This window comes from Odontesthes bonariensis, chromosome 2 (assembly GCF_027942865.1).
Source record: "Odontesthes bonariensis isolate fOdoBon6 chromosome 2, fOdoBon6.hap1, whole genome shotgun sequence".
Taxonomy (NCBI): Eukaryota; Metazoa; Chordata; class Actinopteri; order Atheriniformes; family Atherinopsidae; genus Odontesthes; species Odontesthes bonariensis.
In genome coordinates this window covers 21,046,009-21,073,970 of record NC_134507.1, presented here as the reverse complement: position 1 = coordinate 21,073,970, position 27,962 = coordinate 21,046,009, and the positions used below count along the sequence as shown (strand labels likewise).

Here is a 27,962-nt window from a genome sequence, read left to right as displayed (position 1 = left end):
CTATTTAGTATTTATTTTAAGTTTTTACATTTAGATTTCTCTCTCTAGCAGCACTATTTAAATGACGAATATTCAAGGGCAGTTACCATAGACTGTATGTCTCTCTTAATGCAAGATGTCATCATGTAAACAAAGACAGACACAGAAGATAAGTAGATTAAAATGTACCACAACATGGGCACGCTGTTAACGTAACCCTAACTCATATGAGGTTCAAAGCTGAGCAACAACAATTTTTGTGTTTTTTGAGATAACATGTAACTGACATAACCTTCTGTGTGTAATACATTAGAAGAGTTCAAAACAAATCAGAAACAGTGTACAGCCTCTTGCGACAGTTACAGTTTTAGTGAGAAATGGTGTGATCGACTGGCATCCAAAATGTTCAGTAGGCTACCTGTGAACATAGCTTTGTGGATTAAACGTTGACACATGTGGATGGTTCAGAAAGATGAAACACTCATCACAGCAGTGTGAAAAGATGCATAACAAAATGTATTTCACCAGTATCATACTGAGTGCAACAGAGCTTGTGATTTAATATTCAAATAATTCCTTTGACCATTTTTTTGTACATTGAAACAGGCGTCAGATTATAAATATGGCACATTTTCCCACCAAATAGTAGGCTACTGTGACAGTAAATTTGACCACATGAAATTACACATTGATTTACCCATTTTTTTTCTTTTAGTTTTACATTGCTCAGCAATTTGGTAAATTATTTATTTAATGAATAACTTGACATTTAGGCAAAAGTGCTTATTTGTGTTCCTTGACAAGTCAAACCATGCCAGACGCCGGTTAGCTTAGCTTAGGTAGAAATGGCTAGCTAAAGCTAGCAAGGTGAAAATGCTAGCCTTGCTCCAGATTAATGAACTAATCTATTTAATTTTCTTTAATGTAGACAATAACTAGCAACTTGACAACATTTCAGGGTTTATGGCAGGAAAATAATAAAAATCTCTCTATTATAGATCAAGACAAAGTTTTAATAAGCTAAGTTAACTAGCTGCTGGCTTTGTTTAAAGTGTAACATTCAGCACACAAACCTCAAAGTGGCATCAACTATGCTAACTCTCTGTTTCAAACATTTACCTGAAACATTTTCAACATCCTTTATATCTGTCAACAGTATTTTTTACTCAACAATAAAGCTGTGGCCTAAGTGGTCATTTATGCAAGACTCTGGTGCCATAATTGTCCCGATTGTACTGAATAGCCAATAGGCCTACTAACGTGTTTCACACAAATGTCAAAGTCTCTAATGCTCAGTATTTTTAACTGTATCCCAGCTCTGCCTTGAAGAACAGATTTACTCTGCTGTAAGATGAGGCAAGAAGAGTATTTTTGATAATCGTATAATCAGTTACTCTGATTAATCTCAAAGTCGCAATGAAAAGCAGTCAAACTCTGGGGTAGCTCAACTGGAGCAGAGCACTTTCAAATGTTTTAACTCGCTTGTAAACTGGCTACTGTTAAAGTTTAATTGCCATTCTATCTGTTTTAAATCTGAATATGGAGGCCACATAGGCTATCTTCTCGGTGTGGCAAGATGAGGCCCCACATGCTAAAATAATTCAACTCTCAGTTGACCATGAAGATTAAATCCACCTGTCTTTATGCAAATTTTAAAAAGTCAGGATTTTTGTCATCTTCAGAAGTTATAAAGCAACCATTGAATGGAAATGTAAGCTTGAGTGACCAAACTCTTGATCAAACAGTGCTGTCCTGGAAAATTTTCTCTGCAAGTCATGGATGTGAAAATGATCAACCATGTTCCATCATTTGTTAATACAAAGAGGGTAATTTAGTCATTGTGGCAATTCATGAGACACTCAAAACAAGAATTAAATACCCATAACCGTCAATATTAATCAAACATACTAGAGAAAAATATGAAGCTCTTAAAAGAGTTTCTCATATTTTTAAATGTCTGCATACTGCAGTACTTGAATACATACTCATACAGTATCGTTTATAGCAAATAACTGAATTATTTCATTTATTTAGCACAAAGCATGCTGAATAGAAAAAAATGTCACTTTTTCAATTGTCTAAAGTGACTGTAATCTTTTTTTCAACTGCAGATCATTTGTCGATGACTGCGATCTATCTACAGAGGCATGACAACAGCAGGAGGCTTAGGCATCTAAATCAATAAAGAGAAAAGTGATTGCCTAAAACTGTTGATTACCCACTTCAAGCAGTACCTGCACAAACATATTCTCTTTCCCAAAGTACCACAATCACCTCTGGAAGAGACAATATGAGGGTGTCGGTATTCCTGTCAAAGAAATAAAAACAATCTGTGTGATTTTTGCTGTTAAACAGGGCCATTTCTGCTCTGGCTGCAAATATCAGCGTTGTGAGTGTGACGTTACATTGAGGAAGTGAGAGCCCGAGAGACGGAAAGTGTGAGAGAGACACAGAAAGAGATATTGAGGTCTGTTGTGAAGCGTAAAGAGGCACCATACCCAACTGATGGAATATCCAAACTAACATTTATCGGTCGATAAACCTGCACTTCTTTAGACATGGTGTACTGTTGGGGGAGGAAAATAAAAAATAAAAAAAGTAAACATTTCACGTGAGGAGGTATACCCCCTCCCCCCTTCCTTGCAAAAACGAAATAGAAAAATAATAAAAAATGGATTCTTAGGAGTCAAATGAATGGTACTGTAAGCAAATACTGACTTCTCTTACATCTGGCATTAGTATTGAAAAAGAAAACCCACCTCTGCTCCGCATTAACGCTACTGTATCAACACAGTGATAGTCTGACTGGATGTGGCTACAAAAAGAACTAGAAGAATAGAAAAATAGGTTGCCTTTGTATTCTGATGACATTGCACTGCGCTCGTTTGATTACAATTTCACAACTTTTGTGCACCAACAAACGACAAAAAGATGAGCATGAAAAAGTGAGAAATACTTCATGGGAAGTGGATTTTCTTTTTTTCTTTTTACAATATTAATAAATCCATGTGGCTTACGTATGAACAGTGCTCATCACAAAGGCAAATAACCGTTACCGACTCAGCTTGCTTGTTCCCAGATTTGCTTCAGATCAGCCCTTCAAAGTGACACTATGTAACTTTTTAAAGAAAGAAAATAGCTCTGGCTCTTGTGAAAAAAGTCAACACTCATAAGCAGTAAACTGAGTCTGTTTGCTGACTTTATGACTTAACTGTACTTTTGCTGCTTCAACACAATGTTTAATGGTCTGCCCTTAAAAGGTCTCCTGTGGAAACAATGGCCTTTGTCTGGCAAAAAGGTTACGTAGTCTTGGTGTAAAATGACCAAATGTTACAGTGAAATGTTACAAAGCTTTAAAGATGACCAAATGTTACGGAAAAGGGTAAGTTCCTGGGTGGCCCAAACACCTCATTTTCCACAGAGACTGGGAGCTGGGTAACAATGTCGGTGAAGTCAGGATGCGGTTGCTCCTTAAATAAACCCCCCTTTCAGTTAGGCAATACTGCACAGGGTCAGCTACGAGTGTTGTTGCCTGAGTAATGAGAGCTTTCCTGACAGTCAACTGTCAGATGAATTCCAGTCATCTATCTTTCCAAGACTCCAGCAAACAGCCACAATATGTCAGACAACACATTTATTTGTTTTCAGCAAGGATTCTTTTTTATCATCACGAAGGCATATACTATTTACTCTGTATATTACTTGTTATATATAATATTTATATAGAAACAAATTAAAAAGCGTACATTTTTGCTGAATAAGATTGAAGAATATCAGCAAAGGGCAATGTAAACCATGGTCCATCTAAAACAGGTGAAAGGTGCGGTAGCTCGCCCTTTCCCAACTCACCCACAGTAACAGATTTGCATAGGCAAAAATGGGATTAGCCCTTAAACAGTGGATTCCTGAATTCTTTGAAGAGATGCAAAATCTAGTTTAGCTCAACAGAAATAAAAACAAACATACACACAAACAAAATATAATAATAATAATAATTATATGAATAATAATAATGTTGACTATGCCAAGCTCTCTTTAACCCCTCTGGTCATACACATAGTCATTTCTGTGCACATTTTTGTTTACAGTGTTAGGCTTCAAGTAGGTCTAAAAACAACTTGTACATTTGACAACTAGATGTGAAATAAATTAACCAACATGAGAGGTAGTGAAAAGCCTACAGAGACGTTTATTTGTCTTTTTTTAATAAAAAGGAAAGGAAAAAACAAGAAAAAAACAAAACGTATCAGCAAGGCCAAAGCTTCGCAGACCTCCATCCCGTCGGGATACTTCAGCTCTCAACCTTTTTTTCTTTTCCTTTTAAGTCAACAAAGCCACAGCCACGTTTCAAAGACCCACTCACTTGGAATCCATGGAAATGTAAAGACAAAAAAATCTAAACTCAGCGAGGACACTTCACATCAACATCATTGCTTGTAAAATCCACATTTGAAATGCAGCTATTAAAAAATGAACAACCACGTACTCTTCCCCACTGTGTAAAAGTCAGAATAAATTAAGAAGAAAGGACGTAAGCAGAAAATCTGGGTTTCTGCTGTGTGTGTCCTCCATGTAAAAACACTCCCAGTTTAAAACTTTATGCCAGCTTTAAACCTGCTGGCTTTTAGCTCCCCGCTGTTACGAGTATCTAATAAGGTACACACATCTCACAATTTATAAATGTAAACTCGGTTTGATTGCACCATGATTTCGTTATCTGGTTCCTGGTGAAACATTCTCATGTTAATTAATATATATAGACACCAAGAAAACATTACTGTACTGTGCAGAGGAGGGATTTGCCAGCAAGAGCTTCATGAGTGACAATGAATTGTCCAAATGCAACATCTAAAATGTTTGTGTTGCCTGGAAATAAAACAGGTTCCAAGGAGTAGGTGCGAAAATTGACCTTGACTATCAGAACTGATTACGAATTCTGAATCCCTCTGCCTCGGATCAACTGGGCGCATGCATGCACAGCTCTTGATTAAAATCAAAGCAGCCAAGCAACATCAGTCAAGCTCTGGTGGGTATAAATGGACTCTGCATCCGAGTGCTGTATTGCCAAAGGTTAAACAGAGTGTATTTTTGTATAATATGAAAAACTGTGGGGTGAATACTGGTTTCAGCTTCCTGATTTACAAATGATGACTTCACAACAGGTAATTGTTTTCAATGTTATGACAGACAAGCTAACACTGCAATTTAATTCTGGAGGAAAACTCAAAAAACCCCGTGATCCCATGGGTGTTTTTCCATTTAGCAAAGGACCTGAATACGTGTTTTTTTTTTATTTATTTTTTTTATAGATAAACTGAATTATCTGTCCCCTTATTTCGTTCCTCCAGTAACACGTGCAGGTGCTAACCGTAGGCAGCCGGTTAGGAGAAATGATTCAACGCTAGCATCACAACATTTCGTGTATCTCGAAAGGTGATGTGGTTCATTTACGTGATAACTTTTCTGACAATTTAAAACCATGAGAAACAATGAGACAATGGTCCTAAATCATCTCAGATTTATCATCACAGACTACATACCTGCACCCTCTGCTCTTGATTTTCATCCAGACCAAGCTTGGCACATGAACTTCAGGTAGTCAAAGGAGGCGGCAACATGGATGCCAACATTTATCAGAGAGGAGCAGCACTGTTTCACTGACACTTGAACACTGCACTAACCACAAATCCAACCAGGAGGTCGGATATCCATCAAATGACATAATGAATGTACACAGAGGCTCATCTGATTAAAACAAAACAGCATATACTGCACTCATGCACTTTCTACTGCACATCCACAGGCCAGGAACAAAAGTTCATGTTCAAATGTTCACATTATAAAAAACAGTGTCCTTTAAATGCTAAAAAATTTAACGGGACATTTGGCAAGAACCCCTTACGCTTTTCTTTTTCTGCTAAGTGTGTAACTGTACCTCACACACGTAACCGTTATCATTGCATGCTGTCAAAGTCAGAGTTGGGGCTGGCAGTGGGAGAGAGGATTAGCATGGCTAGCACAAGCATGCTAACGGCTTGCCTACAGCATGCTTAAACCTTGTAGGTTTGTTGACAAAGGCTTGTGTGTAGCATGACAATGCAAACTTCTTTGCCAGCTTGGTATGGTAGCACTTATACCAGCCCTCTTCTTTAGCTCTGGAAAAAAGAGTCTTTAACAGGCAGTAGCTACATGAGGGACTACCACACTGGAATGGCCGATGCTCTAAAAGCCTGGTGACCAGTCGCATCAAATATCTCTTCACAGCATCTTGGAAAACGTGTTTGGCACCCAGTTCAGCTATTTGATGTTCAACCTCAAGTACTGTTGTGTTACCAACAACACCTAAAGCTAAAGGCTTACAGACAAAGGCCAGGGCACAATGAGCCATTAAATTACATCTGTGCCTTGGGCATCTGCTACTGTTCTCCGAGCAGAAACAGCTTTCCACTCATTGCTCAATTCATTGTAAAGCACAACAACAGAAAACCACGCTTTTCTGCTTGAGAATCTCCAAATGTAGGCGAGTGTGGGTCTTTTATTTTCTCCAGCTGTTTTTTTTTTCTCCCTCCACTGAGCACCTGTGCTTGTCAGGCTGTAATGGTATAAGTCGGTGGGATGCAGAAGGGGAGAAAAACGATGGGAGGTAGGGATCGCTGGACAAACTGTGGTTGCTTTCCAGTAAACCTCTTGCAGCACTTTTGCTGCCCTTTTCTTTTCTTTTTTGTTTTGTATTTCTTTAAAACACGTAAAGGCATTGTGATTTTCTCAGTGAAGAGATTTTTTTTTTGTAGTATCAATAGAAGATGTAGCTGCCCAACCACAAGTCTAGCCCTTACTTCTCCCAGTAAAGAATTCTAACGGAGGAAAGTGTTTGGACAGATGGATGGACGGATACATGCACAGGTGAATGGATGGATGGATGGATGGGTCGGTGCTGCCGCCTCTGCAGCAGAAACCTTCAAATCTCCTGAATAAAAACTGCAGTAAGCTTAAAATTGGCAAAAGTTAACTTTTTCCCTTCACCGAACATAGACAGCCAGACAGAGATATAGCTCCCCTGCCTTAATACCTCTCAGAATTCAAAAACGGTTGCGGTCCACGGCTTATATCGTCAAGCTACAGCAGAGAAAGAGAGCTGCATGAAGAGCCAGTGCTTCTACTGGTTGAAAGGGCCAAAGGTGCCCCGATTCCCACCAACACGTTTGGACAGTGAAGAAATACAAAAGTAAAAACGAAGCTGAGGAATGAGACAGATGTTAAAAAAGGGGTGAAAAAGAGTGAGTAACGACAGAAAATAAAAGTAAGGGTTAAAAGTGTGAGGTCTAAATATTACAGTACAGGAACAGTGGGATTGTCCTTTATGTCTCTCTCTTTCTGTCCTCATCACCTGAGGAGTCCTTGTCCACAATTAATCAACACCTGGCCATCAGCTTGGTCGCTTCAACTGATCGCTGATACGTGGGCCGGCTGCTCAACTGAAACAAACAGCACAAACTGCTAGCAAAACAATCACTGGCCAGCATTAATGGTCTCAAACTGACCAATAAGTGGCCAGCAAAGGCCGACCTGGCTCCAGTGGACAACTGGATATAAATTGCTTAAAAAATATAAATAAAAAGCTGTTTTGGATGTCATTCAGTCATTTCAATTGAAACAGAGCGAGAGACTTTCCAAACCCAACTTCTGGCACCATAGTAGTATTTGAAGTTTAAGTAGTAGTCTTGATGGCAATGACGAAGGGTGGAGAAGTTTAGGTGTCGAGGCAGGCGCGCCTCCTGCTGGCCAGGAGGTCTCTGTAAACAGAGGAGTTCAGGAAACGAGGGAAGGAGTCACGGTGCATCAGGGTGTAAATCTGGAGCTGGGCCTCCTCATACATCAGATTGCTGGGCTCGTCCAGGCTCTGGTTTATTCCTTCTCTGACCCGGGAGTCCAGACTCACCTGGGGTAAGAGGAACAAATTTACAAACAAATGGTGTGTAGTTTTAATGAGTCACAAACAGAAGGTGTGCTAAACATCTGATCAGGAACTGCGAGAGCCCAATTTGGACTCTAAACTATACATTTCTATGTTATTTACCTAATTATATGATTCGATTTTTGATTTCTTCTCACAGTTAGAGCCTCCACTTTATTTTGGATTCATTTTTTGTAAATATAAAGTCTAGATTATCTTGTTTCATTACTGAAAATGCAATACAAGCTTTCTCTACATCCAAAGAAAGGACACCAAACACAATTTAGAATGATAAAACAGAAAAAATAACAACGCTGTGGTGCGGCTGATCATCTGAGGAATTACAGGTCAAGCTTATGGGGACATATATTCAGTTTTGATAAACATGAAATCAAATTTACAAAAGTAAATATATAAAAACCTCATGATGGCAGTAGGAGAACAGTCAGGGTACAAGTGTACCGTGATTGGTTGAACATACAAATGCAACACTGGAATCTGCCATACAAAAAAAGCATTGGTAAAACATCACCCATAAAAACAACAGCTCTTCATAATAAAAGCAAAACACAGAGGAATGATCAGCAGTAAAACCCAGGGTTTATCGAGCCTATAGGCGACAGAGGGATTACAAAATTGTCTCTGTTATGTCACTTCAGTTTTCAGAGAAAAAGGTCATGAAAGTATGTCGTCCTTCAGGGAGCTTCTCAGTCCCAACGACCCTCAGAAAGCCCTCTGAACCGTTTGGTCTGAATGTGCCTCATGTACTACAGCAGACTGCAGCCGGCACGCCCCCAGTTTGGGGAAACTGAGGCAATGTTTTCTGCTGTGTACACAGCAGTAAATCATATCTTAACCGCCGGGAAAAAGGGCCACCTAAGAATATGTCTATCAATAAAATGTATTCTATGTTTAGAATAGTTTCAAAGCTTTACCTTGCTGTTGTCAGACAAATGTTTACCACCGGGAAATTAAAGCCGTTATATCGCCCACTTCAAAGAATCCCCGATTCCTTTACCGGAACAATAATTTTAAGCACTTCCTGGTCTACTGCTGCCCCGACTTTCATCTTTTGAAGAGGCGTTTGGATCCAAGTTCAAGTGTTGTGACTACAAAGTCTATAAAGACTACAAAATTGCAAAAAATAAAAAATAACCAGTGAGGGCACAGCTAGAACACTCCTGTGTTTCCCATCAGAAAAGGTCATCCAATGACAAGTCTGTAGGTTATGTACCGTGTCTGAGTCCCTCCAACTATCCAACTATCCCTTTAAAATGTCTTGGAAGCCTTTTTTTATGAGTAAACCAAACTATATTCATATATGTTTTTTATTTCACAAGCACTTTTTAAATGAAACATCAGCACTGGCTGTGTTTCTGTGATGGCTCACCTCTTTGGGCGATAATATAGACACGTAATCTTCATATATGATCCTGCTCTTCTCATCCACCACTGTGGGGTTCGTCTCCTTTTTCAACTCTTCACATAACAACCAGAAAACCAGGTTGTCCTCGCTGTACTCAGACCGCAGGAACTCCCGGAAGACCTTCAGGCCCTCCAGCGAGCGCAGCAGCATGTCAAAGCTCCGGGACCACGACAGCACCTCCTCCAGAGTGGGGGGTCTACGGTTTGAAAACATAGATCGGCACGAGATCAACACAGAAACACGCAGCGATAAAGACCCAAACGGGGACTGGCTGCACTTACTGTTCATCAGCAGCTTCAATACTGTCCATCTTGGTGCAGGTTTGTCGCTCACTCCTCTCTATTCTGTCATCATTCCTGGAATAAGAGACAGGAGATGATTATTCCTGCTAAAATAAAGGACTCGGCGTGTTCCGGGAAGGTCAAAAAGACACATTTGAGTCACACAAGTTGAGAACAAGTTGAGGTTATATCCAAATACTTATTCTTCTGGTTGCCCTCTACATTTCCATCAACCTAAGGCTGCAATCTCATGGTGTAAATACATCAGTTTCACCGAATGAAGTTTTTCTGATAATCAAATCAAATCAAATCAAATTTATTTGTATAGCACATTTCATGTACAAACAGTTCAAAGTGCTTTACATAAAATAAAAGCATTGCAGCAGGTAGTGCAAGAAGCATTAAAAATACATAAAAGAATATAAAGAGAAACAAATAAAATAATTTAAATGAATTTAAAAACAGGCAACAGTCTAGATAAGATATTTCATGCATAGACACATGAGAACAGAAAAACCTGGAATTAAAAATGTCTACTTTTGGTGAAAGTTTAATCTCCACTGGCAGTTTGTTCCACTTGTTTGCAGCATAACAGCTAAATGCTGCTTCTCCATGTTTAGTCTGGACTCTGGACTGGACCAGCTGACCTGAGTCCTTGGATCTAAGAGCTCTGCTGGGTTTATATTCTCTGAACATATCACAGATGTATTTTGGGCCTAAACCGTTCTGGGATTTGTAAACCATCAGCAGGCTTATAACCATAAAGCATTTTTTCTTAGCTGGGAAATATTGATTTTTCATGCTAACAATATGATATCTGTCAATGCTATATCCTAACAAAATCCATTCCTCCTCGTTTAAATGTTCACAAAAAGGTTTTGGGAAAACACTATCTCATCAGAAGTTAAGGAGGCGCATGTTAAGAACTAATCATGCTTCATTGACTGATCAGCCATTTAATACTGGATTCATTTCAAGTCCTTTATTTTGGTGTTTTTTTGGGTACACCAGTTGATGTAAAATATCTTGACTGCCCTCTGTTAAACCCTGGATCTGCTCCATGATGCGCAGTATCACGGAACAGGACGGGCAAATAAATGGCAGCCAGTATCCTCCGTCAGCTATATGTAAACTGACAGCATGCACCAGTGACTGTCAGCAAGCATAGCAGCTCTGGTTTGATAAACACTTTATATGTTCCAGTATTTGACCCTGTGTAATCTTCCTCCCAGAACGCTTCCAAACTGCAAACTCCAAAAGTCTACAGGGCGACAAACAAAATGTCCTTTGAAAGCATTAAAAGAAAGCTACGATGTCGGCTGCATTTACTTTGTGCGCTGCTGTTCAGCAGAGGATCGGCTTTTCATGCAGGCCTGCATTTAACTTAATTTGCACTGTGCAGCTGCGCAGTGCAGAGGAGTGTAGATAAGGGAGATATGTGGTTTAAATATAGAACCAGGACTCGGTATCAGCAGATAAAAAATAAATGGCTCCACAATCCTGAAACTGAGGAGAACTCAGAGAGAGACAGAAATGCAGCAGTTTTTATGGGCGTGTTTTTACACGTGGGCCTGTCACAATTATTACATAAAACCACTGGGCTGATCGCAGTCATTCTGCATTAACACGATCAATCATCCTTTATGAAAACAGCTGGATTAAACTGAGAGAAATGTCGTAACTCTTTCACCATTTCATACCATTTACAGGGTCTGAGGCTCCTGAATGCGCGGGTGGTGCTACCGACTCTTTAACTCGAGACCAGATTTCAGTGAGCTGCAGCTGACAAGTATCACTGTGGGTATATCTGTTTTTTGTTGACTGACAACAGAAGGATTTGAAAATACTGACTGAAACTTGGCTCATTAAGACTACACGGTTCACCTACAGGATATTTTCCCGTATTCACCATCACAACCCAATAATACGGGGCCAAAAAAGCCAGGAAAACCTTGGACACAAAGCACCGATGGGTTCTTCGAGTGCTGCAATTGTTCCCCAGTAATTAATAATTCGATCAATTGTTGTTATTTTGCATCTAACAAACGCCATCTCTGCTGCTTCTCACGGATGTCACAGTGTTCTGAGAAACTTTGCTTTGTTTTTTTAGCTATAGGAGAACAAAAAAAAAAAAACAGCTCTCTGAAGACGACACCCTGAATTAATCAGTCGATGGAGATAAAACATAAAGAGACGGAACTGTTAGTTCCACTCCACTCTCTTCATGTCTTCCAGCAGTTGATCGCACCGGGATACAAACAATAAAGCTTCAGTTAAAGCCTTTATGTAAACACTCGAAACAACACGGTAGCCTCTCTGTCTATCGTAGCTCAGTCACACTTGCAGAGTCCACAATGCAACACACACTGAGCAGTCTATTTTTGTCCCACCATGGAGGATCTTTCCTCCCTCTTGCTGTCTCTAGTCAAAGTCCCCATTGTGCAGCAGTAATGGGCTAAGCCAGCCACAGCCCCCCGGCGCCCTCACAATACGGCTAAATATACAGGCTGTTCTTCACAGCTGTTTTGCATGTGATGTGTGGATGGAAATAGAAGGCACCCCGACCAGAAAAGAGGCTTGTAGAAGGGCGGGTGAGCAGGGGTTAGATTGTATGGGAGGTGGAGGGGGTCAGAGAGCACAAAAAAAAACAGAGAGGAACCAAATTTGAATGCTCTGAGACCCTTTAATATTTTCCTGCCACAACATCACATCAGATGAGATCTCTGATTCTTACTCGTCTACCACTTGACTCAGCATGATAGTAAAAAAAAAAAAAGGGGGGGGGAGGGGGTGACACAGAGAGCATTCAGTGATTCAAGTGTAGCTTACACTAAAGTCTCGGCCGTGTGAAATAGGTTGAGCTTCTCCCAACCCCTGCGCCACGGTAAATAAACATATAGGTTACTGAGGACAATTATTTGGCCCCTTTCCGGAGGCCCGACACCGGCGTTTGCCTGAAAAACGCACAGAAGCGACACAGTCCGCAAGCTGCCACCACTTCAGATGAAGTGGTGTGAAAGAAGCAGAGCATTCACCATTCACTGCCTGAAAACAATGTTTCATTCACTTCGCTCTCCCGGCAGGAGTGGAGCCACAGTGGGGCGGCTGTAGGAGCTTCATACCAGCTCCTGGGTTTGGTGCCTTGCTCAGAAACGACACGGTGCACTCATTCTGTGTGCAACTCTGACCTACAGTGCAATCTGTACGCGTTGGGACGCTTTTCTAAGATTTCTAAAATGAATTCATGAGCTTTAACTCGACATGGATTAATATATATATTAATATACAACCCCAAAGGTGAAAAAGTTTGGTATGAAAAAAAAGTTATTTTTCATTTTGAGGCTCAAAATATTTAATGTATTTCTTATATCTTTTGATTCTCAGGCCAGCAAAACATAAAAAAAACGTTGGGATGGGGGATATTTAGTGGTATCTATAGCTTTAAAGTGATGAGGTTAAAACAATGATGTTGTTATTTCAAACAGGTGAATCTTGAGTTGATCCACGAAAGGATTTTAGGAACAAACTTGGGCAAGGATCTCCAATTTGCCAACTGTCTATAAATGATGCTCTTCAAATAAAGATTGGAAAGGGTTTGTATATGTTTTCATCTGCAGTGTAAAACATCTTTAAACAACTCGAGCAAGCTGTAGGAATTTCAGCGTGTGAAGGGCGCAAACCTAAGTTGGACACCTGTGAATTACGATCCCTCATCATTCATCCGCAGCTTATAAAACCTCATGAGCAGGGCACTACTGTGGGAAACCTGTGTCAAGCGCTACAACACGGAGTTATGCTCACAAACAACTTTATTGCATTAACCTTGTCCAGAGGCAGCGTCAACTTCTCTAGGCTCTGAAGCATCTGGGTTGGATCACCACAAAGAGGAAATGCGTTCTGTGGTCAGACCAATCAGTATTGAAGATCTTTTTTGGAAGAAATTAACTCTGGACCAAACACCAACCAGACTTTTACCAGCAGCCAGTCCAAAAGCCAGGCTCTGTGGTTCGGTAAAGCTCCTTTACACGTGTTGTGATGACAGCATTAATGAAGAAAAGTTCACTGAGATTTCACAGCTACACGTGCTGCCTTCAAGACCACATCTTTTTTCCAGGGACGTCCACGCCAAGCGGTACGGGTTATGAACTGGCAGCTGATTTGGGGATTTTTTTCACTTGCAAATGAAAAAAGAAATGTTGTTTGTTGAATGTTTTTAAATATATTCCATGCACACAACATTTGACCGAAAGCTGACATAGCTCGGACAAAGAAAAACAGTTACTATTGACATTTTGTTAAAACAGTGACGTCTGATGTGTTTTCGCAAACCCACTTATCAATTAATCACAACATAAAAAAAAAAATCCTACTTGAGCTGCAGAAAACAACTGAGCTGAGTGCAGTCACTTCCTGTAGTCTGTGGTTAGTTCCTATTAAAGCACACTTGTTCTTGCATTTTCCGCTTGTGTGCATATTAAATTGATAAAGTATACATGAATTAGCAATAGCATCGTGACAACCCGCCTAATAATGAGGCGGTCCTCCTAATGGAGCCAGGAGCTCTGAGCAGTCAGACAAAGAACATCATGATGCAGACTTTCCCAGCAGAAAACAACCATTGAAATAAGCGGCGTGACATCTTGAACTTTTAGGCCACACGTTTAAAAGACTTAGGCTAATCACTGACAGGTAATGTTATAGGATACCAGTCATCTTTAACCATGATGAGACGAGAAACATAATAAAAACAACTATAAAAATAACAAAAAAATTCTAGGAATATGTTCAAGTTGATTTTACAGGCTTGACTCACTGAATCACTTTGTGTCTCAACAAAAGCGAGACATCAACAACTGTTTGATGTTTCCGGCAACTGGGTTATGTCTATAGCACTGGACAACAAATTACTGAATCAGAAATAAGTGGAAAACATGGGGAAACTACCCCCTTTAATCAGATCTACACCCTGCTTCCACTGACTGTCCATTAATAAAAATGTTCACAGCTGCTGCATGCGGAGAATCCTTTTTAGACCGAATATTCCTCATTCACAACTTGCTTTTTTTTTTCATGGTTAAATGGATCTCTTCTTCATTCCTCCTACTCAATAGCTGTAGTCAAAATATCGCAATTAATTGTCTTCAATTGAAAGTTAAGGGTCACTAAAAAAAAATCTTCAGCCTGCAGAACTGACAACAGCAATTACAAAGAGACTACACATTGCTAGTCAGCACAACAGGTCTTTGTAAATGACACAATCAATCATTTGTAAATTATATATATATATATATATATATATATATATATATATATATATATATATACAGTTTTTTATATATGTGTGTGTGCGTGTGTGTGTGTATAAAAGCACGAAACAAAACATACAACTGTATGTGAGACCTGCTGAGGCCACGTTTCTGGCAGTAATCGGGTGTAACCTGCAACTGCTGACAGACCCTGATATTAGGCTTTTCTTAGCCAGAAGTGACTGATAGGTTTCATTTGCCCTGCAGCCAAAATGACTTTCACTTCCATTTAACAAGTACGTTGGGCTAATATCGACTTATCCTTGCCTTTCATACTTAAGAGGCTAATCTCATTTAAATCGTATGTGCTTCCCCACTACTCCGCCCCCTCTGTTTGTGGCCCATAAGTCATGCATAGTCACATATTTTAAAGGACATCTCAATTACTAAAAGACACCTGGAGAGAGAAGGCTTGCTGCAGGAGTCAGAAGTGAGGATACACCTCGGAAGTCTGATGGGGGTGTGACACATTAATCCCACAATGAAACTGAATTATACATTTCACAAACATATTTAATGCTCACTGGACAGAAACAAATGTAAAGCAATGCTATAGATGATTCGGATGTGTCTCTGTCAAATTCACTGGTTTAAAATGAAAGCTCTAAAGCAAGGATGGCTCGTTTGGTTAAGCGCCTATTAAATCACCTCCTCTTCTTGCATCTCTGCTGGGAGGGAATAAGAAACGAGGAGAGACGTCAAGGGGAGGATTCAAGTGAGTGCAAATTGGGAAGTGGGATGAGGGGAAGGTGTTAGCAAGGAGTTGCTCGATTACAGATCGATCAGTTAAGGATCAGCATTGTAATTAATGTGGAGTCATGCTCCCGCCCACACTGAGCTCTATGTTAGTCTCCACCAGCTTCTCAGTGAGAATTTCTGTCTCTTTTAGCTACCAAGTGCTCCAGTGTGCTCATCAACTAATCTCTGAAGGTGGATGGCAGACGGCATGCGGCCAGTTTTACAGGTTTTTCCTGTGACAGCTGCTTCGTGTTGGAACTGAAAACACAATTAGAGCAGTTACATGCAGGCCACACCGAATAACGGTTAGCTAAGGGTCCGTTTATACTAATCTGTTTCTATATCGTTTCTATCGCGGATGCATTGTCCATTTACATTAAAATACTGGAATACGACTTCATAGGTGGAAGGATTCAAATACGCCGGAGCCCACGTAAGCATTCGCATACGATGCTGATTTTAGCAGTTGTAAACGGTGAGAAACGGGGATACGCAGTGCTGAGCTCTAGCTACTCGGCTTTTATAATGAGAACCCAGCCACAGCAGCAACGCAAGCCGTACATGGAGCGCCGCTTTTGGGTTAGACCGGGAAGAAGCAGCGCATGGTGGGACAATTTCGTGGACCAAGTTGTTGTCACCGAAGAATGGCGCGAGAACTTTCGAATGTCCAGAGCAGCCCTGATAAATCTGTTAATATAAAGCAGTTGCTTTGCTCATGCTCCAGATGCAAGGGCGATCATGTGATGTGATGGCTGATTAGTCATGTGACTAGCGAATCAGCCGATCCCCGTTTCAGTGTAAATGTAAATAGTTTGCAAGACGCCGACACAAAGAAATGGTGAAATGAATTAATGTAAACAGAGCCTGAGCCTTACTATTCTGTTATCACTGCATATGATTCCTTTAATAATCGTGTCACCTCGTCTTGTGCAAAGAAAGATACAAGATATAAGATACTTTAAATACCTCCGCATGTATGCGTGGGTTCTCTCCTGGCACTTCAGCTTCCTTCCACTGTCCAAAAACATGCATGTTAAGTTAATTGGTGTCTCTAAAATTGTGAGTGAGTGTGAGCGTGTATGGTTGTTTGTCTCATTTGTCTCTGTGTGGCCCTGTGATGGACTGGCGGCCTGTCCAGGGTGTACCCTGCCTCTCGCCCAATGACCGCTGGGATAGGCTCCAGCCCCCCCGCGACCCGACCGACGGATTCAGCGGTATAGAAAATGGATGGATGGATTGTTGTATGATTGGCCACAGACTACCTGAAAACCAAATGATGGGAACTAAAATGGGTGATCTAGTCGAGAATATTGTTTCCTTACCAGAGACACTTGCAGCAGCCGCACCAGCAGAGGCAGCAGGCGTTAGGTCGAGGCTGTCCAGGGGCCCGGGGTGGGGCCTCGATATGAGCCGCCTGCCTTTTTCTCATCTCCACTCCACTCACACTCAGGGGCTTCGAGATGGATACACGCAGGAAATAAACATAGTTAAATACCCTTCGAATCAATCATACTCTAACAGAGAAAACAAAGAACACTATTCCTGATTTCTGCGACCCAGCAATAGATCATAACGGGGGGGGGGGGGGGGGGGGGAACCAGTCAGATGGGTGTGTGTGTTTGTGTGTATAAGAGCAGGCGAAGCGCTAGCGAGAGCACTCAAGCAGGACAGAGAGGATTCCCTTCCTTGTTTGGTATGAGGGTTTCTGGCATCGGCCCAAGTCTTTCACTCGGCTTTGACAGACACTAAACATGCTTTTTAATGGGCTCGGACATAGACAGAGAAACAGGATCTACATAATACACACACGGACAGGCATACGGGCACAATGAATACACAAATTCACCAACACACGTACATTCATATGAAGCCCATTCAACCTGCATCATCTGCCCGGCCATTGCCTCAGGATAAGGAACATCTATCATCTACAGGCAGGAGATGAAGATTTATGCAGGAAACCCACATATTGTGGAGGTTCTTCTTCTTTTTTTTTTTAAAGTTACCCTACGGTCAACCTGAAATACCTGCTTTCCCGTCGGATGGCTAATGCTTCTTTTCTTTGCTTCTTATATTAGCTTTCATACTGCGACACGTTAATGTACGGGATGTGGTAAAACTTCAGTGCTGGCATCAAACAGTTGAGACAGTGTTCATGTTTACTGTGTTCACCACTTAGCTCGCAGGCACGTTAACATTTGCCCATTGGATGGAAAACACACAGAGGCTAATGCAAACATCAGTCATAATGACGGCTACATAAGGGATCAGAAAGTTGTTGCAGTTCATCCTCTTTGGGACTTTAATGTATGTAGTAGGTATCGTGACAATCCGTCAAATAACTGTTGTGGATATTCACTCCATTACTTTATCCATCTTTACGTGAATATGTGATATTCTTACTGCATGGCCAACCATCTAATTTAAATTCAGTCATTCTGCCTTGACAGACTTCTGTTGTGCAATTTTCGCCCTGAAGATGCGTTTTGGAACCTAACATTTCGGTTCCCTGTAGGAACTAAACGTTAGTTATACTTGCACTGGAAACCATGGCAACAAACGGGTATAATTAGGAGTGGTGTGTTGCAACCAGCTTGCAAGTGCTGGTTTGGGGTGGGGAACTGTTAGAGCGCTGGAAATGGGTTGGTTCGCTACAGGCTGATTGGTTCTGTCATTCTTGAACAGAACCTGTGCGAGAGCTGTAGCAGTTCTTTTTCTGGTGGAAATAAAGCATAAGAAGATGCTTGCAGTCGTCTAAAGCCTGAGTTATACCTCTTTTAACTGCCCTTGCGCTTGCGTCTTGCGCTTGCGAAAATGGCTCGAGACGTTTATGCTTCATTTTGCTTTGTCGGCGGCTGCGTGGCGATTCACCGCCAGGACAGTAGGTGGAGCAGCGAGTTTTTTCAATGACAAGCCTACTACGATGAAAGGAAATTCACCGCCAGGACCTCTTCGGCAAGTCTCTCTTCGACTGGATTCATGCTTCTTCTTCTTCGCTTTCTACTTTGGCGTTTGAAAAAAGCAGCCTTTTATTAGGGGATGAAACCGGAAGATGAACACGCCGCCGGATGTGATGTAGATAGTGACTTGCGCTCACGTCTTGCGTGAAGTTTAGAAAATTGAGGTGACACACGCAAGCACGCAAGGGGGGGCTTGCAACCGCGCAAGGGCTTGCGTTGCGTCTTGCGTCACCGACCATAAATTGGGCTTAAGTCCAATCAAGTAGCCTCTCAACAAACCTGCGGTACGATCCAAATCCAGCTTTGTTGTATTTCTTGCACGAGTTGCATGCTTGAGGAAGTAGCTTCTCAGTTACAGGATAACGGAGTGGATGTGAGCAGGATTTCTTATCCATCCACATGTGATGTTACAACATGGCAGACTGAACTGCATGTGGGTGGAGTCGGATGGTCCAACGAGACACACTTGGCCTAATCGTTCAAACCTCTTCTTTAATCACTTTAATAAATATGGTTACTCACATCTAAATGACCTCTCCTTTATGTAGCTGTGTTGAAGTCACGAGGATACTTGAATTGAGTCTGGGCCAAAGTGTGGGACTGATCAAAAGACCAAAGTTATGATCTTAAAAAGTTGTGTTTTACCCTCGCTGTATTTTTGTAAACTGTTTAGTAATTCATACAGACCACACAGATGAAACTGTTTGGTCTGAATCAGCTACGAGACAACTGTTGTTAAGAGTGATGAGCTACACCCCATCACCTCCCACTCACACACACATTTAGACTGTTTTGACTACCTCCATTGCCAACTCTGAGGCAAAACAACTCCCAAGCTCCCCATTCTGCCTCCGTGCCTTACAAACAGGACAGTGATGCACTACAGTAACAGTTACAACTAACAGTAATGGACATGCAACAACTAAATGTTCGTTGTTATCTTATATGCTCAGGTTTTGTGATATCACCTATTTGTGAACCAGTGGCGGCTGCTGACTTTTAAAACAAGGGAAGCCGATATTACGCCTATGACAGACCATCAAAACGCTTGGCTAAAAGCATGTCAACTACATTTGGTGTTGCTAACTGCTTAGCTGCGAGCATAGCCGCCATTGTGACAAAACTACAAGCTAACACGACAAACAAATGCACAACAGGAATATGATTGACAAAACTTGTAAACAACAAGGATGTGTTTCTTATTTACAGTGTAATATTTACAGAAGTGTATGTGTGTGAGGACGGAAATGGAAACGATGGGAAATGAGTGAAACTCCGACAGCACTTTCACAGACAACCAGTCTCTTTCGTATCCACTTTGGGACTGAAGTTCCAGCGTGCTTCTCCCCGCTTAAAAATTCGGCTGCCACAACATCTCTCATGATGGACAAACACTTTGTCCAATCATCACGACACAGCCCCTCATATTGACACGCCCACGTCTAATCTACCCCCAGAGACGCCGAGCAGCCTCGGAAGTGATGAGTTTTTGTCGATTTAGCCAATGATGGCCTAGAATTGTAGAAAAAAACTTGACTCTCCCGCCCCCTCCTGAAGCCGGGCAGCCCTCGGCTCGGAAGCCTGGATGTTAGTGGCGGCTTCATAACATGATTTCCTCAGTGAACGGCGGCGATTTCAGAACAAATTCCTTCATTAAGCTACAGGACAACATGTTGTAGTTATGAAATGAAATGCAGTATTGGGCATATCTTGTGTTTTGTGAATAACTGTTTTATCGTCAATTTAACATTGAAGATGTAGCAATTTCGCCAGAGAATGGGAGAGGCTGTCCGGCTTCCCGTGTTGTCTCTGAATAGCTGCGGCTGTTGTGAACGCTATTCAATCAAAACAATATGAGATCTGAAAAACCCAAAAGACATTTGTCTTTACAGAAAAAAAATATCTCCCTCAGAATACTGCACAATTATCTCTAGTGTTACGCCAAGAAAAATGAGCTAATTTACAAATTAAGGTGTTGATTATTTCTAAATCAGAAGCATTAGGACCTGATATGGGATTGGAGCCTCAAATCCTGATTGAAATAAAAAAAATTAAAACACTTGTTTGTTTGTTTTTTAGGTCATTTCTTTATTTGTAGATTTCAAGTTCAAGTTCCCTCACCTTAATTGGCCCTCAAAGAGTTCAAGACGTTATGATCAAAGAGCTTGTAAATGCTGACAAAAGAGAACTCACTGTTCTATGATGTGCCCCACACGAGCTATTTCACTTCAAATTGAACTTTCCTTTAGGACAGTTAGACGGTAGATTAAAGAGGATCCACTGCAGCTCTCGCATGATTTAACCATGCTTTAACCATGATTTAACCATGATTTAACCATGATTTAACCATGCTTTAACCATGATTTAACCATGATTTAACCATGATTTAACCATTTGTTTCTTTGTCCCTTAAAGCCATCAAAGATGGCCCGGTGCTGGTCATCACTGGGGATTTTCCCAGACCTTAAAAGAGGCTTTGAAAGCGAAGATCCAGCGGTGCTGCCCGTATAGATAGAGGAGTCCCTTTAACAACACAAAGGCCCTGATGAACATATATAGGGCTTTTAAAACCTTCAGGCTATTCTAAATAAAAATACCACTCCAAGAAGTCATTCTAATGCCAGAAAAATAGCTCACAGTCCAGCCTAGAAAGCCATGATCTTCCCTTAAATGGGCTTCTTATTCAACAGAGCAGTAAGATTGATCTATAACAACATGATACAACAACACCAAGACTAAATTTACACCATGACACACTAATAAAAAGGGCATTCAAGCCTGTGCGTAGCTGGATAATGCATTAATAACTGCAGCACGGTTAATGAAGTAGAACTCCTACCTGTAAAGCCATAATTCAATTTAACTTCTCTGTCAGTACTTAGAAAAAATAACTGTGCATCAGTACCATAAAAGGTACCTTCTCTCTGCATTGTCAACCCATCTACTGTGCTTATACATATGTGATTTCCCCCAGTGATGATGCATGCCAGGTAAGCCTGAGACGATCCGCCTAATATGCAAATGCAGTCATCTGACCGTTAGAGCCCCCGTTGGTTATTTAGCCACCAGGCAGCACCGATGGAAAACAGGCTGCGAGATGCAAACGACAGCGAGGGTACAGCTTTGTTCCAAACTGGGAGAAGAGGCCACACTGACAGCACATGCAAATGTGGCATGGAAATACAAATATGCTGGGATATACTCCCCCTCACATGTTTTGCACATTTGATGAAGGCAGAGTGTGATATAAAATTTGAACTCTTACATTAAGAGCTGGTGGACACTGATGAAACACTGATGTTCATACAACAAATGATTTTAATACAGGAAATAGGTTTAGTGAGCAGCATCTTCTCAACTTTATGTATGAGCACATTAACGCATTAAGGTTTTTACTTGCCGCTATGGATTTAATGCCAAAGCTGGTAGTTTGTGTTAAGTTTCTCTCTGAGCGTCGGTACTTCTGACCAATGATTCATGTTTGTACTGACTGAGCTGTAGAAAGTTCACTGCCATCCATAACTTAATATCTAAAAAAAAGTTTGAAGGACATCAGAAGGTCCTGGGTCTTCACCAGAGCCGCCAATGTAAAGCCGTGTGTCATCAACATAGCCGTGAAGGTTATTACTATCCATCTTGATAACATTACCAAGTGGCAGCATATAGAAGTTAAAATGAGCCTTGTGGTGCTCCATAATTAATCTAATAAGTTTAAGATGAACAGTGATTCCAAATAAATATAGAGATAAGATTTAAACCAATTAAGAGCCATACTAGAGATGTCAATCAACGTGTAAAGTCCGCCAAGAAGAAAAGAGTGATCAACTGTATCAAAGGCCGAACTCAAGTCAAGTAATACCAGCAGAGGTTTATTCATGTCCGTATTACGCCTGAGGTCATTCACAAGCCTAATTAGTGCTTTTCTGCACGTTTATTGGTCCGGAGGCCACACGGATGTCTTTTCAAAAACGGTATGGGGGATCAAAAAGATCATTTAAATGATTGAGAACTAGCTTTTCTAAAACTTTCTTTAAAAATGGTAGATTAGAAACTGGTCTGTGGTTATTGGGTATGAATGAATCTAAATTGTTTCTCTTCCTTTGGGGCTTAACTACAACTACAACTCTAAAAAAGCGGTAGAAACGACACCCACCTAAAAGGGATCATTTACAATGTTGAGCATGTCTTTGTTAAAGAAAAAAAACTACAAAATGTTTTTGAAGAGGACGTCCGTTCTTTTACAGAATTTCAGAACACTATCAACGATAGAGGGAAGCTCAGACTTGTCAGAGACATTCAAAGTGACGTTATGACGTGGCTGGCGGAGAACTGGCTTTAGCACCAGCCCCGAAACAGCACTGGCACCACTTTCGACAAAAACAGGATTGAAAAGCCTACAAGACGTGATTAAAACACGTTTGTGGGAAAAAACCAAGCAGGCAGGGCAGTCCCTTAATTCCCTTTAATGCATCCATGGTTTTTTTTGCGCCCTTTTTACAGCCCTCCCACAGACGACGCAGGGAGCATCGGAAGAAGATGTAAGGAAACGGGGAAATATTTTGAAGGAGTTCTAACATGCTCTCTGAATTGCTGACGACAGCACAGCTGGATCAGGTGTCACCCACCTTGCATAGCTCAGCTGCAACTGTAGGTTATATGAACCTCTTCGACTGGTCTCAACTCGCTCCGTTATCAATTATGTTAGTGAATCTAAGGCGAAATTCGAAAAATTAAACCTTAACCCTAAACAGACAAAAGGAACAATGATGTTCTGAAACGTCAATCCCAAATGGTACACATTAACACGTTTGAGTGAAATTCTTCTGAATCTCGATCTTAAACATTAAACTAAACGCCTCTTTAGGATACTACTGTTTACAACAGCATTAGACAGTTGTTAAAACTTACCATGAATTAGAGAGTTCCTAAACACAGGTCAGACAGAGAAGTCATGGCGTGAGGTAATAGTTTGCTGGATGATAGCAAGCTGGTTGACGAAGCTTCTGACTGTTTGGCTACCGGACTGCTTGTTTGGCTTGCTGGGGATGCAGGACAAGGAGAGGAGATTCTTTTCACCACAGGAAAGAGGGATTTCTGGTTTCACCATCCCTGACCGACTGGCACAGAAGGGGGACACAAGAGCTGAGGTGAGGTCTGGCTACTTTCCTCCCCTTATGTCCTAACTTCACCTTCTCCCTTTGCTTCTTTCGCCGTCGCCTCCTAGGCTTCCTCGGCTCTCAGTAAAAGGATCATTTATGAGAGTGCAGGGAACAGTGAACGTACGGCATCTGAAAAACACACAGGTCAAACAACAACCTGTTTTATTGTCAAAATCGTACCAAAATCCTTTTAAGCAGTTAGTAAGATAAAGATGCAGACTTTGTCTTACATAAATCCCTATTCACACAGTCAGAGTCTGAATGTCAAAAAATTTCAACACATTAGCTACAATCTGTCTAGCCACACAAACACGTTTTAGAAGGGTCAATGTGATTCGTTATTTTAAAACCTAATGATTCTGCAAAAACAAATAATTAACTTTCAACAATTTCAATAAGACCCACCTAAATTTAGATTTTCACCCAAACCATGCAGTGAGCACACAGTTTAAGCTTAGAAGTGATTGTTGATTCACACACACACAAATAAGGATAAAAAACAAGTGCTCAAGTATTTCCTCCATCTCATGTTTTTAAAACTGTAAAGACATTTTACAGCACTACATAAATAGAACACAACTGAATTGAAACTGTTACTATTTCCGGTTATTTTTATCTCTTAAATCTGCTGCCAATTAGTTTGAAAATAACCGATATATTAATCAACAAAAGCGGATTTTGGGACTGCAGTAAGTAAGACTGCAACTACTAAAGTTAGCTCTAATTTTTTTTGTCCACAACGCAGGAACTGCAGTTGATCGTAGTTCAAGGAACTCCTTTTACTTCTAATTCAGAGAATGGAGCTTTCCCAGAGAAAGGCTAATTTTAGCAGTTAGCGGTCCAGTTTTATGAAATATGCACATGGAATTACAGAGACAAGAACGTCGTTAAGAGGCACGAAGCAGCAGTTTCTTTTTCGCAACAGTGTGAATGTGTTCAAAATCCACCACAAAAGTTTTTTCCACTATTTCAATGTAAGTGAGCCCCTAAAACCGGCCCCATGCCCCCTGATGTCGTCCTACAAAGTGTGGGGGGGTAATCAAAGTACTTCCAGTTTAACTCTGGACATTTAGGGTTATAATTTTGACTCACTTCTTCTTCTGGGGATACATTACCATGGTAACTGTGTACATAACCTGCACCAGAGCAGATCTTGTTCAACATAACCAATAAAGATGTATAAGAGCACTGCCTCCAAACCAATCAATTTCTTTAAGTGAATGACATCCCTATGCATAAAAGGTTCAGTGGAGCTCAGTAAACTTTGGAATCTTAAGATTACAAGACTTTTTCGGGGCTGTTTGAATGCACTTTGTATCCCAACGAGAAGCAACAAACAAGCAAAACATTTGTTCTACATACCCCACTGCAACTGACTTTTTTGGTGGGTAAATTTTTCCCAATTCCCTCTGTAAACGCAGGGTCTCAGTGACTTGATTTATGGGATCAGAGTTGTTACTTGTGATTTTCCTCTTTTGTCAGCTTTGCACGCTAGCATCCATAACATGAGCTCATTTTATCGGGAGGTTAGCAGGGCGGGCATTAGGTGAAGATAATGACTAAAGCGCCCTCTCGGGGTACATTGCTTATATCAGTCTCATGCATCCATCTGCATAGCCAGTGGTTTGAAGCATTAACAGATTGTAATTCTTTAATTTGAACAAATTGCTGATGTTCGAAGTTCCCCTCATTCAAACAGATGATCGACCTTGGATGTTCATGGGTGCATCAAAGTATGATAATCATGATTCAAAGCAACAGCGACACCTCATACTGTTAAAATTCATGTTTTGAGTAAAATGCCATTCTTTATCACGTCTTATTAGCACGTAGCCACATCTTACGTTTCTTGTGACCAAACATGACTAACTCTTAGTCACGAATTTCGGGCTCTGTGTTATACTGTTTGGAAAAATGTCAAATATATAAATATATATACATACATATGTAGGAAGTTCTTCTTTTTAAACTACCAACAAACTCAATAGCACTGATGCATCTGTGATAAACCGAGCGAAATGGTCAAAATATGACAAAAATACACCAACTGAGGAAATGAATTTGTCTTGCCAAATGCTGTCATCTTCATCACATTCGACCTTAATTGTACAAAGGATGAAACTCGTCATTGGTGCTGACATTCAATGCTTAATCTGAGTCAGACGCCATATCTTTAATGCAGTCACCGAGGAAAGCCTGAAGGCTGGGGATCTTCCAGGGTTGCCGTCGTACTACAGGTTTTTCACACAGGAATTATTATTCCAACAACATGCTTACTCATAACAGCAGCTTAGAGGTGTTCACATGTTGACCTCAACAGTAAAGACAGCGCGTTGACACTTGGAGACTAAAATAAGAAAGTAAAGGGCAGGGAACATCATCTCTACATGAATGAAAAACCAAACTACATCAAAAAGATTCATCCAGAGTAGGCTTTTAGCCTGTTACTTTTTGTCAAATCTAATCTGAGTGTTGTTTTATTTCTGTCGTAACGGCTCTTGTTCACTTGACTGGTTTGCCTAAACATGGGTCGTTTCCACTTTTATGACATCAAGCTACATGTAGCACAAAGCACTAATTTCACATGTGAATACTGGAAAATACGGCGAAAAGCAGTCGGCCAGAGAGAGAAGCAATGTCAGTATCCACTCATGGCGGAAGACAAAGGTTTCCCCTGTATCTCAAACGTCTGTGAAAAATGATTTTGCAAAGCCGTGTGCAAAGACGAGTTTTTTTTGCATTGCACTGGGGAGATTTTACACCGCCTCTTCCCGGGAGAAATGCCGCCACAAAGTACCATTAGTAGCTTCAAACGAGAATAGAACATTGGGTGTTGGGAAGGTTTGGATTGAAAATAGCAGAGCAGGAAGGCGGCACCTTCTGCTGATCGTTGAGCAACTTTCAAACAACTTGTAGAAGAACTGTAAGTAACTGCCACTTTATTTGGGTGTAAACTGAAAATGTGAGATCAACCTCTTTTTAATACCATCTTCATATCCGGTGATAACAGCTATAGTTGGCTGATGGGTAAGCAATGAGGCCTAAACTGCAAGAGATGAGGTTTTTATACATCATTTATGATGACAAATGAAAATGACTAAGAGATCAAACAACATTGGTTCATATCTTTCAGGCTCATCTAAAAATTAGTCAATGGCTCTACAATGTTTCACTGCTTTATGTGTATAGGATCACGGAGAAAATAAATCTCCACCAAACTAGCAAAAAACCTTCATCTTGAATACGTTGACAGCTGGCACTCTGTTAAGCACCTCTGAATGAATTCATCAGGAAGTCTCCCAGGATGTAGTTGCAACATAACCCATGTTCCTCTGACTCAACACATCTATGAGAAACTGCAGTGTGGGTGTTCCTTCAGCTGTGCACTACACGATGTCTTCCCAGTGCATGACATTAGAGGTGAAAAAAAAAAAAAAATCCTGCTAATCAGGGGTAAAAATGCTCTGCAGAGGGATAAAGTTGACAGGATAGTTTATGGTGGATGCACTCAGCGGACTGTCGCAGCCCTGGCTCTGCTGCATCTGCCCGACAGGCCTGTCTACAATCTTCAGATAACATGAAGACAAGCTCATCGGACCCTGCTCTCACCCTTCTCTACACTAGCTCCGCTGGCTAGCAGCGCGTCTGGGTGTTTTTTGCGTGGTTTTCTGCAGCAGCTGCTCGAACCATCTGAGCCCGGGTCGCTGCAGGTCTGACCAGCCGCGAGAGGGGATCCCCTCCTCAGCTGACACCGCCGACTCACACCTCACCAACGGGAGAGGGCTGTGCGGTGCCGACTCTCGCACGGAGATTTTTCAGGAATCAAACACCACCCACTTTCTTCTTGCTAGCTTTAGCCAGCAGCCTGAGACCCGCTATCTCTCCCAGCGAGAGGAGGCGGTGGCAGCTGAGCAGCAGCTAGCGCCGTGCTAACGTCGGCTAGCTGCTGCCTGTGTGGATCATTAGCGCAGAATAACCAGGATCTTACCCCTTTGTGTTGGGCTGTCAGTTTCCTAGAGTCATGGGTATGAAAAAAGCGATGTCCCGATGCTTATTTAATGACATCGTAAATGGGAATCCTGCGGTGTAATGTCCATCGCCGCTATTTTTTCTGCCATCCGCCCCACTTCAGCACCGATCGCTGCCGAGTCCCTGGATG

The 27,962-nt window shown here is 41.2% G+C and overlaps 1 protein-coding gene across 2 annotated transcripts; it reads right to left on the bottom strand.

The window, feature by feature from the left end:
- Positions 1 to 10: 10 nt before the first annotated feature.
- On the bottom strand, positions 11 to 27,962 carry rgs17 (regulator of G protein signaling 17). 2 transcript variants are annotated; one of them, XM_075478764.1, is made up of 6 exons: positions 27,792 to 27,962; positions 23,553 to 23,932; positions 17,007 to 17,137; positions 9,641 to 9,715; positions 9,324 to 9,555; positions 11 to 7,918 (listed from the first exon to the last, which is right to left on the bottom strand). In XM_075478764.1, exons 2-6 carry the CDS (start codon positions 23,553 to 23,555, stop codon positions 7,730 to 7,732), a joined length of 630 nt encoding a protein of 209 aa, XP_075334879.1. In that variant the 5' UTR covers positions 23,556 to 23,932; positions 27,792 to 27,962; the 3' UTR covers positions 11 to 7,729. The 2 variants fall into 2 exon arrangements, with proteins under 2 accessions (XP_075334879.1, XP_075334872.1); XM_075478757.1 differs by lacking the exons at positions 23,553 to 23,932; positions 27,792 to 27,962 and adding an exon at positions 21,484 to 22,006.